General features: G+C 43.1%; 1 protein-coding gene across 1 annotated transcript in view; it reads right to left on the minus strand.

Moving 5' to 3' along the window:
• Positions 1 to 21,759, minus strand: part of LOC145861690 (transcription elongation regulator 1-like protein) — a 200,384-nt gene extending 178,625 nt beyond the window's left edge. Inside the window, exons 1-4 of the mRNA XM_082964543.1 lie at positions 21,121 to 21,759; positions 19,288 to 19,662; positions 17,153 to 17,299; positions 14,985 to 15,210 (exon numbers count right to left, since the gene is read on the minus strand). Coding sequence (XP_082820669.1) covers positions 14,985 to 15,210; positions 17,153 to 17,299; positions 19,288 to 19,608 — 694 coding nt within the window. The 5' untranslated portion in view covers positions 19,609 to 19,662; positions 21,121 to 21,759. The remainder of the gene's footprint in view (positions 1 to 14,984; positions 15,211 to 17,152; positions 17,300 to 19,287; positions 19,663 to 21,120) is intronic.
• Positions 21,760 to 22,073: the final 314 nt, after the last annotated feature.

Genomic DNA, 22,073 nt, shown 5'->3' on the forward strand with positions numbered 1-22,073 from the left:
CTGTGACATCATAGGGTAGGATTAACCTTTTCACATGTGAGTTCCAAATATCTCTAACGGTCGCACCAGCGATGTGATGTCAGAATGCACTCACTGTTCCAAAATGTGATTTGAGTCAATTGGAGGTGTACCTGTGGATGTATTTCAAGGCCTACCTTCAAACTCAGTTCCTCTTTGCTTGACATCATAGGAAAATCTAAAGAAATCAGCCAAGACCTCAGAAAAAAATTGTAGAACTCCACAAGTCTGGTTCATCCTTGGGAGCAATTTCCAAACGCCTGAAGGTACCACGTTCATCTGTACAAACAATAGTACACAAGTATAAACACCATGGGACCACGCAGCCGTCATAACGCTCAGGAAGGAGACGCGTTCTGTCTCCTAGAGATGAACGTACTTTGGTGCAAAAAGTGCAAATCAGCAAAGGTCTTTTGGAAGATGCTAGAGGAAACAGGTACAAAAGTATCTATATCCACAGTAAAACAAGTCCTGTTTCGACATAACCTGAAATGCCGCTCAGCAAGGAAGAAGCCACTGCTCCAAAACAGCCATAAAAAAGTCAGACTACGGTTTGCAACTGCACATGGGGACAAAGATCATACTTTTTGGAGAAATGTCCTCTGATCTGATGAAACAAAAATAGAACTGTTTGGCCATAATGACCATCGTTATGTTTGAGGAAAAAGGGGGAGGCTTGCAAGCCAAAGAACACCATCCCAACCGTGAAGCACGGGGTGGCAGCTTCATGTTGTGGGGGTGCTTTGCTGCAGGAGGGACTGGTGCACTTCACAAAATGGATGATTATGTAGAAAATTGTGTGGATATATTGAAGCTACATCTCAAGACATCAGTCAAGAAGTTAAAGCTTGGTTGCAAATAGGTCTTCCAAATAGACAATGACCCAAAGCATACTTCCAAAGTTGTGGCAAAATGGCTTAAGGACAACAAAGTCAAGGTATTGGAGTGGCCATCACAAGCCCTGACCTGAATCCTACAGAAAATGTGTGGGCAGAACTGAAAAAGTGTGAGCGAGCAAGGAGGCCTACAAACCTGACTCAGTTACACCAGCTCTGTCAGGAGGATTGGGAAAACATTCACCCAACTTATTGTGGGAAGCTTGTGGAAGGCTAACCAAAATGTTTGACCCAAGTTAAACAATTTAAAGGCAATGCAACCAAAAACAAATTGAGTGTATGTAAACTTCTGACCCACTGGAAATATGATGAAAGAAATAAAAGCTGAAATAAATAATTCTCTCTACTATTATTCTGACATTTCACATTCTTAAAATGAAGTGGTGAGCCTAACTGACCTAAGACAGGGAATTTTTACTAGGATTAAATGTCAGGAATTGTGAAAAACACAGTATAAATGTATTTGGCTAAGGTGTATGTAAACTTCCGACTTCAACTGTATGTTTGAGGCCTTTCCCATTTGTTCCCGCACATCAAGTATGCAGACATTTGCACAGTCTAACATGAACTGGCACATTTTCTGGCTGGTGCTCGCATTGCTTTCATTGTTGATTTCCTTCCATTGTTGACTTTGGACATGTGTGCGTTCAAAGTACATTTACATTTTAGTCATTTAGCAGACACTCTTATCCAGAGCGACTTACAGTAGTGAATGCATACATTTCATATAATTATTTTCCTGTGCTGGCCCCCCGTGGGAATCAAACCCACAACCCCTGGCGTTGCAAACACCATGCTCTACCAACTGAGCTACAGGGAAGGCTGGGTGCCTTACAGTATTTTCTATATATCGTGTTGTTGTTTCTACTGTAACACAAAGTATGTATGTATGTATGAATGGAGCACGATGTATTTATAGTTTTATTCACATGTTTTGAAGTACTGGTTACAAATAATGCATTCCGATAATAATAGAAATAAAGCCATGCTTATTAAAATAAATCATCCTCCCTCATGTTAAACGGCATTGACCGCCACTGCATTTGTAAGGACTGTGTTTGTGTAAAATGTTTCTGTGAAAAAGAACTGTGTGGCTAGCTCAAATGCTGACTGTCGCGGGAATCAAAAGTGGACGTTCTAAATAAGCGTTCTAATCACACCGGTTTCAGCTGCAGGGACCACTGTAGAATGATCACACCGGTTTGAGCGTACGCTGCAGGGACCACTGTAGAATGATCACACCGGTTTGAGCGTACGCTGCAGGGACCACTGTAGAATGATCACACCGGTTTGAGCGTACGCTGCAGGGACCACTGTAGAATGATCACACCGGTTTGAGCGTACGCTGCAGGGACCACTGTAGAATGATCACACCGGTTTGAGCGTACGCTGCAGGGACCACTGTAGAATGATCACACCGGTTTGAGCGTACGCTGCAGGGACCACTGTAGAATGATCACACCGGTTTGAGCGTACGCTGCAGGGACCACTGTAGAATGATCACACCGGTTTGAGCGTACGCTGCAGGGACCACTGTAGAATGATCACACCGGTTTGAGCGTACGCTGCAGGGACCACTGTAGAATGATCACACCGGTTTGAGCGTACGCTGCAGGGACCACTGTAGAATGATCACACCGGTTTGAGCGTACGCTGCAGGGACCACTGTAGAATGATCACACCCATTTGTTGGTACGTGTGAAAAGGTTAAAACCAAGAAAAACTCTACTTTTCAAAACGTGCAACGAGTTTCTAGCCAGAGGGAGGATATTTGCCACAGGCAGGGTATTTTCTTGCTCCGATTGTAACCGTGAATCTATTTTTTAAATGTTTTTACTTTTGATGATGTAATCGGGAAGAACTTTGTAACTGTCACAGTATCTAACGAAGGTGGCGCCCCTCCTCGGTCAGGCGGCGCTCGGCGGTCGTCGTCGCCGGCCTATTAGCTGCCACCGATCGTTGTTTCTGTGTCTTTTGGTTTTGTCTGTCTATCCCGCACCTGTTTTGTGTCTGTAATTAGTGGGGGGTTATTTAGTGTGTATTTTCAGTTGGGGTTCTCGTGCGGGATTGTTTATTGTCTACTCTAGACAGTTGCGAGTGTAGCTGTTCTTTTTTTTCGCTGGTTATTGTCCATTATATTGCCGGGCTGCGCCCCGTGCGCTTTTTCCAGAGGGTTTATTTTTGGGAATGTGTTTTCCCCTGGCGAACTTCGTCACACGCCCTGTGCCCTACGGCTATTGCTTTTTGCATTTATCATTAAAACACTGTTGCTCCGGCCCTCTGTCTCCTGCTCCTGATTCCACATCTCCACCGGTCCTAGACAGCCGTGACAGTAACTTTATAATTGTTTCTAAAAAACACATACAAATGTTTTCACATACACTACATGGCCAAAAGTATGTGAGCCCCCCCTTCAAATTAGTGCATTTGGCTATGTCAGCCACACCTGCTGCTGACAGGTGTATAAAACAAACATTGCCTGTAGAATGGCCCGTACTGAAGAGCTCAGTGAAAGTCACTGAGCTCTTCAGTATGTTTTCACATACAAATGTTTTCACATACACTACATGGCCAAAAGTATGTGAGCCCCCCCTTCAAATTAGTGCATTTGGCTATGTCAGCCACACCTGCTGCTGACAGGTGTATAAAACAAACATTGCCTGTAGAATGGCCCGTACTGAAGAGCTCAGTGAAAGTCACTGAGCTCTTCAGTACGGGCCATTCTACAGGCAATGTTTCTACAGGCAATGTACGGGCCATTCTACAGGCAATGTACGGGCCATTCTACAGGCAATGGAAACCTATTTCATTTTTGCCAAATTTCCAACAAGTCAGTTCGTTAAATTTCTGCCCTGCTTTAGCTGCCCCGGTCAACTGTAAGTGCTGTTATTGTGAAGTGGAAACGTCTAGGAGCAACAACGGCTCAGCCGCGAAGTGGTAAGCCACACAAGCTCACATAATGGGATCACAGAGTGATGAAGCGTGTAGGGCATAAAAAATGTCTGTCCTCGGTTGCAACATTCACTACTGACGTCAGCACAAGAACTGTTTGTCGGGAGCTTCATGAAATGGGTTTCCATGGCCAAGAAGCCGCACACAAGCCTAAGATCACCATGCGCAATGCCAAGCTTCGGCTGGAGTGGTGTAAAGCTCACCGCCATTGGATACTGGAGCAGTGGAAACGTGTTCTCTGTAGCTTCACCATCTGGCAGTCCGACGGATGAATCTGGGTTGGCAGATGCCAGAGAAACGCTACCTGCCCCAATGCATAGTGCCAATTGTACAGTTTGGTGAAGGAGGAACACAATGACATTCTAGATGATAATGGTCCATACAGAAATGGTTTATTGAGATCCGTGTGGAAGAAATTGACTGGCCTGCACAGAGCCCTGATCTCAACCCAGTCGAACACCTTTGGGATGAATTGGAACTCCGACTGCGAGCCAGGCCTAATCGCCCAACATCAGTGCTCGACTTCACTAATGCTCTTGTGGCTGAATGGAAGCAAATCCCCGCAGCAATGTTCCAACATCTAGTGGAAAGCCTTCCCAGAAGAGTGGAGGCTGTTATAGCAGCAAAGGGGGGGGGGGGTCGAACTCCATATTAATGCCCATGATTTTGGAATGAGATATTAGACAGCAGGTGTCCACATACTGTTGGTCATGTAGTGTATATAGACACTGGTATTATGCTGGAGATAATTACGCAGTGGAATTACCCTTTAAGTTGGCCAAATGTCAAAAAAAGGACATTGTCCTCTTCAAAGGAACATATTTGTATTACATATTCTATGAAAGACAGTTCAATATGTGGAGATGAATGACTGCCAATTATAAAATGCTAAATAAGACCCTGCTATGGAACTGGATTAAGGATGAAGTCTGAATGTCATTTCCACTAATTCTTTAACATGAACACGTTTCCCTGCGGTAGGAATCACCCGTATATCGATCCCACATAATGTCTGAAGTTGAATAAAATATAATCAACCGTATATCGATCCCACATAACGTCTGAAGTTGAATAAAATATAATCAACCGTATATCGATCCCACATAACTTCTGAAGTTGAATAAAATATAATCAACCGTATATCGATCCCACATAACTTCTGAAGTTGAATAAAATATAATCAACCGTATATCGAGCCCACATAACGTCTGAAGTTGAATAAAATATAATCAACCGTATATCGATCCCACATAATGTCTGAAGTTGAATAAAATATAATCAACCGTATATCGATCCCACATAACGTCTGAAGTTGAATAAAATATAATCAACCGTATATCGATCCCACATAACTTCTGAAGTTGAATAAAATATAATCAACAGCTAATAAGAACCATTTTATTTAACTGAGACATTCATTTGACAAACCTTTTCTCAAAATGATCTTCCACTTATTAACGAACAATATACACCAGATTTCAAATATTAGTTTGATTTTAAGATGTCAAACCATATTTTTCATTGTCATGAAAGATTGCTAGATTGTTCCCAGTGTTTGATGAAAAGCATTCTGGGAAATATATATTTTATATTTAAAACATTATTTTATTTATCCTTTATTTAACTAGGCAAGTCAGTTAAGAACAAATTCTTATTTACAATGATGGCCTACAGGGGAACAGTGGGTTAACTGCCTTATTCAGGGCCAAAACAACAGTTTTTACCTTTTCAGCTCGGGGATTCGATCCAGCAACCTTTCGGTTACTGGCCCAACGCTCTAACCACTAGGCTACCTGCAGCCCCAAAATTTGAAAAACTGGTCCATTTCTTCTCCATGACCTTGAATGTGCGATGGTAGGAATACACACAGTATAAAGACAAAAGGTTTTCTGAAGTATTCTGGAAGATGAATGAAATGTGATGTTGCTGCATCAGCCCTGAATCTCCCCAGAGCGAAATTAGCTAAGGAAGGTTAGTGAAGTTTCTTTCCATTCAAGTCTTTTTAATGTTTTATTCACTTTATCTTCTGTTGTTGCTTCTAAGAACGCTCTGCTAGAGATTGAACTACTTGAACTGAGGAGGCCTACTTGTTAGGGGTATATAGAATATACAGAGTACGACAGCTGGCTGACTCACATAACAGATCACTTTACATTTCATATTCATCATAGTAAAAGATGAATATGAAATGTAAAGTGATCTGTTATGTGAGTCAGCCAGCTGTCGTACTCTGTATATTCTATATACCCCTAACAAGTAGGCCTCCTCAGTTCAAGTAGTTCAATTTCATATTCATCTTTTACTATGATCCATTCATCAACACCTGAAATCAAAACTGCATCTCTTCATAATCATCATCATCACCCTCATCATCCTCACCACCACATCATAATACAAATTTTAAAATTTTATTCAACCTTTATTTAACTAGGCAAGTAAATGAATCCTTCTCCTGCAATTTCTGGGGCCCCCATCAAAATCCGTCTGTTTAAGCTAAAAGATATCTGTCCACCACATCCACCGGTATCGCAATTCTGCATCTGCGGTGAAAGGTGGCAGAGATAGAGCGGTGTTTATCAGACCATGCAAAGATGAGACTCTGGTGTTCTTCTGTTTTACGACTCACGGGACTCGTCTGAAGTCGGTACAACCTCTTCTGAAAACTTTTGTCTGTAGCGTCCGAACAGTTTTGGCTAGAGACTAATATAAAGGTCTCTGGCGAATACGTACTATACATACTATACATGTCGGTTGTTTTGCTCCAGGATGTCCACAAGCCTCACAAGACTTGTCTGAAGGTCCCCAGGTCTCCGGAACTAGTTTTTTTTTAAATCAATGGAAGTATATATGGAGAGAGTTTAGTGCCTAAAATAAGGAGTTAAATACATATGCAAAATATATATAAATAGTTTCCTGGTCTTTCTTATATCTCTCAGATATAGGACAGACACTTCAGAACAAACTTCCTTTAGATTTTTTGGGGGATTATCTGTTATTCCATGTGTTTCTATTGGCGAATAGCAGTAATGACTATCTGTTATTCAATGTGTTTCTATTGGCTAATAGCAGTAATGCCTATCTGTTATTACATGTGTTTCTATTGGCTAATAGCAGTAATCTGTTATTCAATGTGTTTCTATTGGCCAATAGCAGTAATCTGTTATTCAATGTGTTTCTATTGGCTAATAGCAGTAATGCCTATCTGTTATTACATGTGTTTCTATTGGCTAATAGCAGTAATGACTATCTGTTATTCCATGTGTTTCTATTGGCTAATAGCAGTAAGGACTATCTGTTATTCAATGTGTTTCTATTGGCTAATAGCAGTAAGGACTATCTGTTATTCCATGTGTTTCTATTGGCTAATAGCAGTAAGGACTATCTGTTATTCCATGTGTTTCTATTGGCTAATAGCAGTAAGGACTATCTGTTATTCCATGTGTTTCTATTGGCTAATAGCAGTAAGGACTATCTGTTATTCCATGTGTTTCTATTGGCTAATAGCAGTAAGGACTATCTGTTGTTCCATGTGTGTCACGCCCTGACCATAGAGAGCCCTCGGGGTTCTCTATGGTGTTTTAGGTCAGGTCATGACTAGGGGGGTTTCTAGGTATTATATTTCTATGTTGGTGTGTGTATGGTTCCCAATTAGAGGCAGCTGATAATCGTTACCTCTAATTGGGGATCATACTTAGTGTGTCCTTTTTCCCACCTGCGATGTGGGATATTGTTTTGTTTTGTGTGAGTGCCTATGTGTTTCACGATCGTTTTATCTTTGTTTTTTTTTGGAAGTTTCACTATTATTAAAATGTGGAACTCTACTCACGCTGCGCCTTGGTCTAATTATTTATATGACGGTCGTGACAATGTGTTTCTATTGGCTAATAGCAGTAAGGACTATCTGTTATTCAATGTGTTTCTATTGGCTAATAGCAGTAAGGACTATCTGTTATTCAATGTGTTTCTATTGGCTAATAGCAGTAAGGACTATCTGTTATTCAATGTGTTTCTATTGGCTAATAGCAGTAAGGACAATCTGTTATTCAATGTGTTTCTATTGGTCAATAGCAGTAAGGACTGTTATTCAATGTGTTTCTATTGGTCAATAGCAGTAAGGACTATCAGTTCAAAGTAGTGAATATGTTATTCAATGCGTTGGTATGGGCTAATAGCAGTAAGGCCAAACATCATTTTTCATCTGAGAGATTATTATTTATTTTTTTACATTGTATTTAACCCCTTATTTTTGGCACTAAACAGTCTCCATATATACAGTACTTCCATTCATTTTTGGGGGGGGGACCTTCAGAGAAGTCTTGTGATGTCTGTGGGCGTCCTAGAGCAAAAACAACATGTACGTGTTCCTGAGAGTCTCGCCTTTACACAGAGGGGTCATATTAGTCTCACCTTTACATAGAGGGGTCATATTAGTCTCACCTTTACACAGAGGGGTCATATTAATGAGTAGCCCGAAGTGTTTGCAGACAGAAGTTGGCAGATCGGCTGTACCGACTTCAGATGAGTCCTAAGACGCTTGGGGGGGGGGGGGGGGTAGAGCAAAACGGAGAACACCATCGTGTTCGTGAGAGTCTCATCTTTCCATAGAGGGGTCTCTAGCATAATCTGACATATGTATGTATTATGCTAATTAGATTTCCACGGGCGCGCGGACATTGACCTTAAGGGGTTTAACATGTCATTACACACACTGAGTCTCTCAAAGGGAGACTGCATGATGCTGACTGCTCCGTTATTACAGTAGGACACCCATTGTGAACATTTAATTTGGAAGTGAAACACTTTCCACAACGCAGCACAACGCAGCAGGAACCATCTTGTTTCTGTGTTCATCCATAAAACACAACAGAGCCTGGGGGGGTTGGTGGAGGAGAGGGGAGGAGAGAGGAGAAGAGAAGAGGAGAGGGGAGGAAAGAGGGTTTAGATGATGTGGAGGGTAGAGAGGAGAGGAGAGAAGGAGAGGGTAGAGAGGAGAGGTGGAGGGGAGAGGGGAGGAGAGGAGGGGAGAGAAGGGGAGGGTAGAGAGGAGAGGTGGAGGGGAGGGGAGGAGAGGGGAGGAAAGAGGGTTTAGATGATGTGGAGGTAGAGAGGAGAGGAGAGAAGGAGAGGGTAGAAAGGAGAGGTGGAGGGGAGGAGAGGAGGGGAGAAAAGGGGAGGGTAGAGAGGAGAGAGAAGAAGAGGGGAGGAAAGAGGGTTTAGATGATGTGGAGGGTAGAGAGGAGAGGAGAGAAGGAGAGGGTAGAGAGGAGAGGTGGAGGGGAGAGGGGAGGAGAGGAGGGGAGAGAAGGGGAGGGTAGAGAGGAGAGGTGGAGGGGAGGAGAGGGGAGGAAAGAGGGTTTAGATGATGTGGAGGGTAGAGAGGAGAGGAGAGAAGGAGAGGGTAGAAAGGAGAGGTGGAGGGGAGGAGAGGGGAGGAGAGGAGGGGAGAGAAGGGGAGGGTAGAGAGGAGAGGTAGAGGAGAGGAGAGGGGTGGAGAGATGGGAAGAGACGGCAGGAGGAGATGAGAGGTGAGATCAATCAAAAACCAACCTGCTTTAGCACCAAATGAAAAAAAAGTTGTGTGTGTGTCTACAGTATACTGTAAAGGGGCTGAGGAGGAGGAGGAGGGCTGAGGAGAACTACCTTCACCATCATAATGAAAATAAAGCCCTCTCATCCATCCAAATAGACTGTATAGATGATATTTATATGGTCTCATGTCTATAGTAGACCGTATAGGGGCTGAGAAGGAACCCACTGGATATAAAGGTACCGAAACACAACAGAAACACAACACAACAGAATTACCTGTGCTTGTATGATGCTTTCATAACATATTATAGCTTCACATGATGCTTTCATAACATACTATAGCTTCACATGATGCTTTCATAACATATTATAGCTTCACGTGAAGCTTTCTTAACATATTATAGCTTCACATGAAGCTTTCATAACATACTATAGCTTCACATGATGCTTTCATAACATACTATAGCTTCACATGATGCTTTCATAACATATTATAGCTTCACATGAAGCTTTCATAACATATTATAGCTTCACATGAAGCTTTCATAACATACTATAGCTTCACATGAAGCTTTCATAACATACTATAGCTTCACATGAAGCTTTCATAACATTGTAGCTTTACGTGTGCATCACATCACACAAAGAGCACAGTCTTAAACACAGTGCAGTCTGATCTGTGGAAGACAGACAGCAGAGGGATGGGAGATATGAGCTGCTGGACGGAGGATTGTTCAACAATCAAACAATGATGGTCGCCTTCTCAAATGGCACCCTATTCCCTATATAGTGCACTACTTTTGACCGATGCCAATAGGGCTTTAGTCAAAGGTAGCATACTATATATCCGTATTTGGGATGGGACTTTAAACGGGTGTCCTGACGCTCTGCGGTCACTAATGATCCCATGGCACTTATCGTAAGAGTAGGGGTGTTAACCCCGGTGTCCAGGCTAAATTCCCAATCTGGTCCTCATGCCATCACGGTCACCTAATCATCCCCAGCTTCCAATTGGCTCGTTCATCCCCCTCTCCTCTCCCCTGTAACTATTCCCCAGGTTATTGCTGTAAATGAGAATGTGTTCTCAGTCAACTTACCTGGTAAAATAAGGGTTAAGTCAAATGAAAATACAGAGAATATGGTGCAATGTGAAATGCAGTCAGGGACCAACCAAATGCTGTTTCTCCCTTTCTCTCCAGTCAGTCTGACAAAGCATCTTGAACTCAACAAGTGAAGCTGACGGTAACTAAGGAACAAGGACCGCAGCAGTTTGATAAGGTCGAGTAGGGCTGTGACCCAAAATGGCACCCTAGTCCCTATAATAGTGCACTACTTTTGACCAGGGTCCTTAGAGCTCTGTTTATAAGCAGTGCAGTATGTAGGGTATAGGGTAGCATTGGGGATGCAGCCCAGGACTTCACCTTGTCAGCAGTCTGCTGAGAGACATGGTCTCATTAAAGAGGAAGATCCCTCCCATAAGCCTGTGATCCACAGCGAGGTGCTAGCCGCAGAACAGACAAGTATTCAATCATCCAGACAAGTAATTGATTGTATAATTACAACACAACACTGCACTACATGCCCACCCGTCTGTCAGACAGTCAACACTATCCAAGGGATTTCAGTTCTCAGCTTTCAGCCTGGAGGCTTTTACAAACTGAAGGCTAGCACAACTGAAAAATGCAATGGGTGGGTGAAGGTGATGGATGGACTGTCATGGGCTGGCTGGAGAAATACACTATTAGTGACTTAAAAACAACATCCTGTCAAGTATCTTAGAAGAAAAAGTCTCTGTAGTGCAGATGTTTTTTCATGATGCTACTGTTAGGAAAGCATTCAGGAAGAACTAAAATTCACACAGCTGAGAGATGGTTCATTTAAATGTTAACAGAATACATACTGTATATGGCCCCCTGTATAGAGGATACATACTGTATATGGCCCACTGTATAGAGGATACATACTGTATATGGCCCACTGTATAGAGGATACATACTGTATATGACCCACTGTAAAGAAGAGATATACTATATATGACCCACTGTATAGAGGATACATACTGTATATGACCCACTGTATAGAGGATACATACTGTACATGACCCACTGTATAGAGGATACATACAGTATATGACCCACTGAAGAGGATACATACTGTATATGGCCCACTGTAAAGAGGAAACATACTGTACATGACCCACTGTAAAGAGGATATATACTGTATATGGCCCACTGTAAAGAGGATACATACTGTATATGACCCACTGTAAAGAGGATACATACTGTATATGACCCACTGTAAAGAGGAGACATACTGTATATGGCCCACTGTAAAGAGGAGATATACTGTATATGACCCACTGTAAAGAGGATACATACTGTACATGACCCACTGTAAAGAGGATACATACTGTATATGACCCACTGTAAAGAGGAGACATACTGTATATGGCCCACTGTAAAGAGGATACATACTGTATATGACCCACTGTAAAGAGGATACATACTGTACATGACCCACAAAGAGGATACATACTGTATATGACCCACTGTAAAGAGGAGATATACTGTATATGACCCACTGTAAAGCGTTTTATGTATGTAAAGCTGGAGATAAAATATGGAAATGATTATCCTCAAGATGTCCCTGAGGTCCTAATTATAGTGAAACCCTGAGCCATTCATTACTTCTGAGACATTCATTTCAGTACCTTACAGACTACATTTTACATGTACATTTTAGTCATTTAGCAGACGCTCTTATCCAGAACGACTTACAGTAGTGAATGCATACATTTCATACATTTAATTTCATTTCATGCATTTTTTTTGTACTACTAACTATAATAGAATGCTGTGCTTGTTCTGAGGGTGTGTGCAGCTTCTCAACATGGAAAACATATCACCAAGCTAACAGAGGAAATAAGGTGTATAGAAAAGTGTGGAAAATCATTTATACACCTGTGCAAGTGTAGAAAATCATTCAAGTGAACCAGCAATAAAAAGCACCCATATAGCAATATACAGGACACAATATAAAGGACCAATACACTGGACACAATATAAAGGACCAATACACAGGACCCAATATACAGGACCAATATACCGGTCCAATATACAGGACCAAATACACAGGACCAATATACAGGACCAGGACCAATATACAGGACCAATATACAGGACCAGGACCAATATACAGGACCCAATATACAGGACCCAATATACAGGACCCAATATACAGGACCCAATATACAGGACCAGGACCAATATACAGGACCAGGACCAATATACAGGACCCAATATACAGGACCCAATATACAGGACCCAATATACAGGACCAATATACAGGACCCAATATACAGGACCCAATATACAGGACCCAATATACAGGACCAATATACAGGACCAATATACAGGACCCAATATACAGGACCAATATACAGGACCAATATACAGGACCAATACACAGGACCAAATATACAGGACCCAATATACAGGACCAATATAAAGGACCAATATACCGGACCAGGACCAATATACAGGACCCACTACACAGGACCAATACACAGGACCAAATATACAGGACCCAATATACAGGACCCAATATACAGGACCCACTACACAGGACCAATACACAGGGCCAATATACAGGACCAAAAATAAAGGACCAATATACAGGACCCAATATAAAGGACCAATATACAGGACCAAATATAAAGGACCAATATACAGGACCCAATATAAAGGACCAATACACAGGACCCAATACACAGGACCAATATACAGGACCCAATATACAGGACCCAATATACAGGACCAGGACCAATACACAGGACCCAATATACAGGACCCAATATACAGGACCAGGACCAATACACAGGACCCAATATACAGGACCCAATATACAGGACCCAATACACAGGACCCAATATACAGGACCAGGACCAATACACAGGACCCAATATACAGGACCAGGACCAATACACAGGACCCAATATACAGGACCCAATACACAGGACCCAATACACAGGACCAATATACAGGACCAGGACCAATACACAGGACCCAATGTACAGGACCCAATATACCGGACCCAATATACAGGACCCAATATACAGGACCCAATACACAGGACCCAATATACAGGACCAGGACCAATACACAGGACCCAATACACAGGACCCAATGTACAGGACCCAATATACAGGACCCAATATACAGGACCAGGACCAATACACAGGACCCAATACACAGGACCCAATGTACAGGACCCAATATACAGGACCCAATATACATGACCCAATACACAGGACCCAATATACAGGACCCAATATACAGGACCAGGACCAATACACAGGACCCAATACACAGGACCCAATATACAGGACCCCATAATCGAAATTCACGTCTTCGGAGCTCGGGGAACAGTGTGCTAACTGCCTTGCTCAGGTGCGGAACGGCAGATTTTTAAATTGTTATACATGACTTTCCTCATACAGTACTATACCTGGATGCTATGAAGTCCAGCAGTAAGGCTTTGTCCGAAATGGAACTCCATTGCCTATATAGTGCACTAGAGTCATATGGACCCTGGTCATAAGGAGTGCATTAAAAGCAGCAGCCTGCCATTTGAGACGTATCCACATTTCCCAGGTGCAACACAGCCTGGTTAAGCTCAGTGGGAGGTTGTGTTCTCCTTTAAACTCCTGATTCAGCCAAACAACAACAAGAAACACCTCAGTCTTTCCTTTCATGGTTTGTTCTCCAATGTTCCCACCTTTTTCAGTTTGTTTTCGTCAGATCATCAAGTGCCCTTGTCAGCAGAGCAGACACCCAGCTCGAGTCCCAAATGGCACCCTGTTTCCTATATAGTGCACTACTTTTGACCAAGGTCATTTAGTTAATAGGGAATAGAGTCTCCATGCCTTCCGAATATATGCTCTGAGTATCCAGAAGAAGTGCACTATATAGTAGGGAACAGGGTGCCATTTGATAGTCAACCTATATGTCAGTGTTTAGCATCACCATACTAGTTTATCTGCAGAATAAACCCCTCTGGAGTCTTCTGTCCGCTTCCGTCAGATAAGCAGGGGAACGCTTCTACCCACTGACTGGTAAACGGTTCCACTTCAGCAGCCCTGAAACCAATGTATCTGAAACCAACGTATCTGAAACCAATTGTGTTTAATGAGGTTCCTCTTCACGCATGCCTCTTCCAACCCAACTCCCTCCTACACACTCACAGATGGTACGGCTCCTCCTAAAGTTTTAACAAGTAGCGTAAAATGCAGATTGACAGTGGATGCATCCCAAATGTCCACCGTATTCCCTATGTAGTGCCATAGGGACCTGGTCAAAAGTAGTGCACTATATAGGGAATAGGGTGCCATTTGGGACACAGAGGGTGTACTGCTGCTATCTCTCCAGTCTGTTTAAAAAGAGGGGATTAAACTTTGTGATCAGAAAGTTATTAAAGATGGTAACCATTATGAGGAGAACAGCTGATAGAAGGGGCTGTGGCTGAGAGGAGGCAGCGGACAGGCTTGTAAAGTATGGAGCAGGTAGCTAGGTAATACAACCAACCACTAACCTGATATACGTCTGGGTGACATGAGGAGAGAGTGGAGAGTCCTGGAGGCAGCAGGTCTGGGTGACATGAGGAGAGAGTTGAGACTCCTGGAGGCAGTAGCTGGCCTAGAAATGCTCATTGCCATTTGATTTGTCATCAACAATGGTTTTTCATGCCGATGGAAAATTCCTATTTCCTCCGGAGTAAGCCAGGTGTTCTCCAGAGTTAGAGTGTTGTTCAAGTACGTCTAGAAACACAAGGGAGGCAGGAGTGTCAGGTACACATAGAAAAACACAGACAGAGGCAAGTTCATGTTCAGATAAACCTAGATAAACCTTGAAACACAGAGACAAGTTGTTGATCAGGTAAACCTAGAGACAGAGACAAGTTGTTGATCAGGTAAACCTAGAGACAGAGACAAGTTGTTGATCAGGTAAACCTAGAGACAGAGAGACAAGTTGTTGATCAGGTAAACCTAGAGACAGAGAGACAAGTTGTTGATCAGGTAAACCTAGAGACAGAGACAAGTTGTTGATCAGGTAAACCTAGAGACAGAGACAAGTTGTTGATCAGGTAAACCTAGAGACAGAGAGACAAGTTGTTGATCAGGTAAACCTAGAGACAGAGAGACAAGTTGTTGATCAGGTAAACCTAGAGACAGAGACAAGTTGTTGATCAGGTAAACCTAGAGACAGAGACAAGTTGTTGATCAGGTAAACCTAGAGACAGAGAGACAAGTTGTTGATCAGGTAAACCTAGAGACAGAGAGACAAGTTGTTGATCAGGTAAACCTAGAGACAGAGAGACAAGTTGTTGATCAGGTAAACCTAGAGACAGAGAGACAAGTTGTTGATCAGGTAAACCTAGAGACAGAGACAAGTTGTTGATCAGGTAAACCTAGAGACAGAGACAAGTTGTTGATCAGGTAAACCTAGAGACAGAGACAAGTTGTTGATCAGGTAAACCTAGAGACAGAGACAAGTTGTTGATCAGGTAAACCTAGAGACAGAGAGACAAGTTGTTGATCAGGTAAACCTAGAGACAGAGAGACAAGTTGTTGATCAGGTAAACCTAGAGACAGAGACAAGTTGTTGATCAGGTAAACCTAGAGACAGAGAGACAAGTTGTTGATCAGGTAAACCTAGAGACAGAGACAAGTTGTTGATCAGGTAAACCTAGAGACAGAGAGACAAGTTATTGATCAGGTAAACCTAGAGACAGAGAAGCAAGAGTTTTCAGGTAAACTGGACTTTTGTGTCTGTTTATACCCTCCAAACAGATTTCCTGAGGTAGAGACACAGAGTTAAGGAAGAGTGTCTGGGAAAACCTAGAGACACAGAGAGTCACGATGTTGTTCAGGACAGCTGTTGTAAATCTTGAAACACAGAGACGACAGGCAATTCCACAATCATGGAAAGAAAACAAGACCCTCTTCAAATGGACCTGTCCTTGACAATTACGGGGCGGCAGGTAGCCTAGTGGTTAGAGCGTTGGACCAGTAACCGAAAGGTTGCTAGATCGAATCCCTGAGCTGACATCTGTCGTTCTGCCCCTGAACAAGGCAGTTAACTGTTCCTAGGCCATCATTGTTAATAAGAATTTGTTCTTAACTGACTTGCCTTGTTAAATGAAGGTTAAATAAAAAATATATAGTGCTAACAGAGTAAACTGTCCTTAGTGATTACAGTGATAACTGTCTGTAACCATTACAATGATAACAGTTCTTAACCATTACAGGGATAACAGTTCTTAATGATTACAGTTTGAACTATCCTTGAAAATTACAGTGTGAACTGTCCTTGAACATTACAGTGATTACAGTGAGTCTATCTGTGACAGATACAGCAGTGATTACAGTGAGTTGATATGTGACAGATACAGCAGTGATTACAGTGAGTCTGTCTGTGACAGATACAGCAGTGATTACAGTGAGTCTGTGTGACAGATACAGCAGTGATTACAGTGAGTCTGTCTGTGACAGATACAGCAGTGATTACAGTGAGTCTGTCTGTGACAGATACAGCAGTGATTACAGTGAGTCTGTCTGTGACAGATACAGCTGAAGTCTGAGACCCTGGATGCAGCTCAAATGGCACCCTGTGCCCTACTTGTGACCAGGGCCCATAGGACTCTATATAGGGAGTAGGGTGCCATTTGTGACTCAGACCAGGTTGTAGTGGTTTGTCTACCTTGTAGTCGGGGACCTGTTTCTCCACCCATCCTTTGCCACAGTGAGGAGGCAGCACTGAGCGGTACACATGGGGGAATACAGGGACCAGCTCCAGGTTGGCAGAAGGCTGAAATCCCAGCACGTGGTGTGGAGATGGCAGCTCCCACTGAGAGGAAATGAAACAATAGAGGACAGGAAATACACATCATTCAGGTTTAGAGATCTCATTGGATGATTCAAACTGTATTTCTGGAAGTAGCTTGAATTGCTTGTGGCAGAGGACTTTGGTGTCTTAACAAGATTCTAACAAGCACTACCTCATTAAAGAGGATAAACTAACAAGATGCTAACAAGCACTACCTCATTAAAGAGGATAAACTAACAAGACGCGAACAAGCACTACCTCATTAAAGAGGATAAACTAACAAGATGCTAACAAGCACTACCTCATTAAAGAAGACAAACTAACAAGATGCTAACAAGCAGTACCTCATTAAAGAAGACAAACTATACCAGTAAATGATGGAACTCTAACCCATAAAAACTTCACCATTCCATGTCATGGACGATGAACGGTAGTTGGTAGGATGGTATGGTGGACAATGAACTGTAATTGGTAGGATGGCATGGTGGACAATGAACTGTAATTGGTAGGATGGCATGGTGGACAATGAACTGTAATTGGTAGGATGGCATGGTGGACGATGAACGCTAGTTGGTAGGATGGTACGGTGGATGATGAACTGTAGTTGGTAGGATGGCACGGTGGATGATGAACTGTAGTTGGTAGGATGGCACGGTGGATGAATTAAAGTCATATAGAACTAGGTAAGGGCTTGCAAACAGAACAGAACATAGCCTACTGTCTGTCACTGACAAGCCTATAAAATGTATATAACAACAATGCACAGCTTCATTCTGGGGCTCCTCAGAATCCTTCACGGTGGAAGTGCGTAACGACAGCGTAATTTTCCGAGCATAGAGTTATGGATCTAGTCTCCACCAATCTACTCAGTCTTAGCCATCTATCCATGGTTCCGGACAGACAAAAGACGTTGGTCTCTCTTTGCGAGATACGCTGACTCATCCCACCAACCGCCACATTAAATATCAATCACAAGCTTCTTCTGAAAAAGCTTTGCATTGCAAAATATCACATCAAACACCTGCTGTGTCTGTTTCTGCGTTCATTCTCCTCTCCTCTCCTTTCCTCTCCTCTCCTTTCCTCTCCTCTCCTTTCCTCTCCTCTTCTTCTCCTCCTTGACACCAATAGTAAGTGCCTTCGACAGTATCCTCCCTATGAATGGTGGTTAACGTTGTGAAAAAGTCAAGGTCTACATCAGTGCCAATATGCCTGACCCGTCTTGATCAAGTCTGCTCTCTGCTCTCCTCAGATTAAATACCACGCTGTGTTTGTCTGTGTGAGCGGGATCAGAGGACCGGGGGAAGAATGTGCTCTGATCATCAGGATTCAAAGAAGACACTAAAGAACTGCTGGTGCAATCAGAGACCCACTGCAGTCACACTACACTATAGGCCACTCAGGGCATGCATATGGAAAATACTCTTGACATTGTGCATGGGTCAGTTTCCATGAGGAAGGACAACATCCTCTGTAGCTCAGTTGGTAGAGCGTTGTGCTTGCAATGTCAGGATTGTGGTGTTCGATTGCTGGGACCACCCACGCATTAAAAAAAAATGTATGTGCACATGACAGGAAGTGGCTTTGAATAACAGCGTGTATTAAATGGCTTATTTACATTATACCAACCACCAGGGCATGGTGGTTGGTAAGTTGTCCCAAAAACATTTTCATTCTTCAGCAACATAGCAAAACACCCCAGCTGAAGTGATAATGCAATCCGTATGCAGATAGTAACAACACAAGGACACTGTGCTGTACGGGCCAGTTTCCATCAGGCTAACTAAACCAACCCAGGGCACGTGTGTATCCGTTCGTGCATGTCCATGCATCCGTGCGTGCGTACATGTGTGCCTACCTATGTGTACGAGTGCAGGTGAGTGTCTGTCTCTGTGTGTGTATTCCCCTATCAGTGTGTACATGAATGTTGTTCAGGTTTATAGCAAACACTATTTATCATTCATAATAACCATAATTCTGAAAATATCAAGTTTTATCTGATAGCAACCTACCTGCACGTTCTGCAGGGGAAACTGACTGATGCCAGGGTTAGCTGCTGCTGTGTGTGTCGGTATCCTGGCCAGAGGCAGGAAAGGATCACAGGAAAGCTGCCAGCTGGAGACGGCTTGGAGCAACGGAGGAGGGTGGTGATGGGAGAGCAGGAAGGGGTGGTGATGGTGTGGCGCGGCAACAGGGGCGGTAGTGGCACCCAGCCGGCAGAGCCCCGAGGCAGCAGCAGGACCAGGGCCAGGGAGCATCCACAGCCATGGAGAGGCATCTCTCTCTATCTGCCACAGCTGTGGCTGAGCCTTCAGTCGCCCCACAGGGATCATCCCTACATTCTAGACCACCACACAACACCTGGAAAGGCTGGGAGGGACCCTAGACTTCAGAGAGGACATTGTTTCATTATTATCAAGCAGGTTGATAAAGGATAAAGGATGGGAGACCTGGTGAGAGGCACCTGCCCATACGCACACACACACACACACACACACACACACACACACACACACACACACACACACACACACACACACACACACACACACACACACACACACACACACACACACACACACACACACACACACACACACACACACACACACAGCTAGGCAGACACACAAACACACACAAGCAGCTAGGCAGACACACAAACACACACACACACACACACACACACACACACACACTCACAAGCAGCTAGGCATTGACAAGCAGCTAGGCAGACACACACACACCACTCACTGGAAATACTCTACACAACAAGTAATTACAGCGCTTGTAGGTATTGATTTTGTGAGGTGATTTTGAGAGGTATCAGACAGTATCACTCATAACTGTACATGTAGTTAGAGGGGCAGGATGGATGAAAACAAGAAATATAAAGAAACATCATGATAAATGACTTATGACAGATGGTTTGATAAAAAGCCACGATGCAGGCAGCCCATGCACACATTAATTCAATGCATGGTCGGCGGGGTGAACGGGGGAGGGATAAAATAACAACAATTAGCAGGTGTTCTAGAATACCGTAAATGGGGTTCTATCGGGTTTTATGGAGAGCGCATTCCAGAGGCTGTTATTGAGATGCGCTGAGAATGTGAAAGAAAAGTATGAAATCCAAAAGGTGCACTACTATAGAACACCGAGACACATACACGTTTCGGACTATGAAAGACGCCTAATAAAGTATATATCGCGTATTTGCACTCTGAATTTGGCCTCTCGCTTAATATTCAGGTTTTCAAACCTCTTCTCTGGGACCCTCAGACGAACTAGCTCACCTGATTCACCTATTCCAAGGGCTTGATGATTCATTGAGAAGTTAAATCAGGTATGCAAGCTGTGTAATCGTTCAAATAATTGGAACGGCTGGGGTTCACCCAGGAGACGTTTGAAAAACCCCTGGTCTAATAGACGTACTGTTTTTTTCAATAAGGAAAAATGTGATTGATTGATTCCCACATCTGTTAATTTACATATTCTACTGTAGGGAAGGCTACCAAGACAACGGAGACCAGCTGGCAGCTTTATAAAATTAGCTCTACAACTTGGAGATGCATGTTGGTAAAATACTTGAAAATTGTGTAATCCCTCCCAAAAAATATCTGCGTTAAAATATAAATCAATAAGAACACACGGGTTTAGTTGTCTCCCTTGTTCCGCACCAGATGCACCCTGTCAATCAGAGGTAACCGATCACTCCAAATTAAATAAGAATAACAATGCGTTTAGTTTGACATTCAAATATGGGAATGAATAACACAATTGAAGTTTGGATGGAAAGTTAATTTAAAAATCAGTCTTCACATTGAATCAGATATCCTCCACCTCACCTATAATGCGTTGTAGGCTATCAATCCCTTCAGTTGTCCACTATTAACATCGGTCGTCCAGCATTTATGGATTAATTTTCCGTTGGTAATTTCAATCCAAAAAATGACTACGCTGTTTATCCTATCAAAATATCCAAAACATGCAGCCAAGTCGTCAGGTAGGCTACAGTATAGCCAGCCTACAACGGAGGCACTGAGGACACTCGTTCGTTTATGAAGCGCAGGACATCTTCTAACGGTGACGGTTGGTCGGTGAGTGATGGTTTGTCAGAAAAGAGAGAGACTTGTATTTGCTGTCACGGATAATCTCTTCTCACCCTGATACCGTTTCAGCCTCTTCCCCACGGAACGTCACCCCTAACGCAACACCACACCGCTCAGAGGCACGGTTTACTCCACTCACTTCCCCCAAGCAAGTCATAGGGGATAGGTTGGACTAGCCACAGTTTTTCCTGTTTCAGAAAACTTCCTTTAGTGCAAAACGTGAAAACATTCCTAAGCGACTGGAAAACGTCTCCAATGAGAAGTCTACTGCGCACCTCTCTCGTTCTCTATCTGTCTCTGCATCATCCGGTACCACCGTGGAGTCTGGACTGCTCCTCTCTAAACAGCAGCAACCCAGTGCGCTACTGTAGCATAGTGTCCTTCCCACATCTCCTCTCTCGGCACCAGGGGTTTTGGATACTGTATGGCAAGTCACATGGAACACAATCTAATCACATGAATGACGCACAATCTTACCAGCATTCAGAATACATCACTGTAGCGCGTGGTAAATTGAGCCACCTGGGGGTAACCTAAACTTTGACTGAGTATTGTTATATATTCTGCTGTTTATCAGTCATAAATATTTCGCTTAAAGGCAACATACTGTGGGAGCAGAACGCGTTATATTCAGAACAAATGATCTGGGAGTGTATGCATGTTTGAAGCGTGTGTTCCATTGTCCAAAA

This window comes from Salmo salar, chromosome 18, assembly GCF_965601325.2.
Source record: "Salmo salar chromosome 18, fSalSal1, whole genome shotgun sequence".
Taxonomy (NCBI): domain Eukaryota; kingdom Metazoa; phylum Chordata; class Actinopteri; order Salmoniformes; family Salmonidae; genus Salmo; species Salmo salar.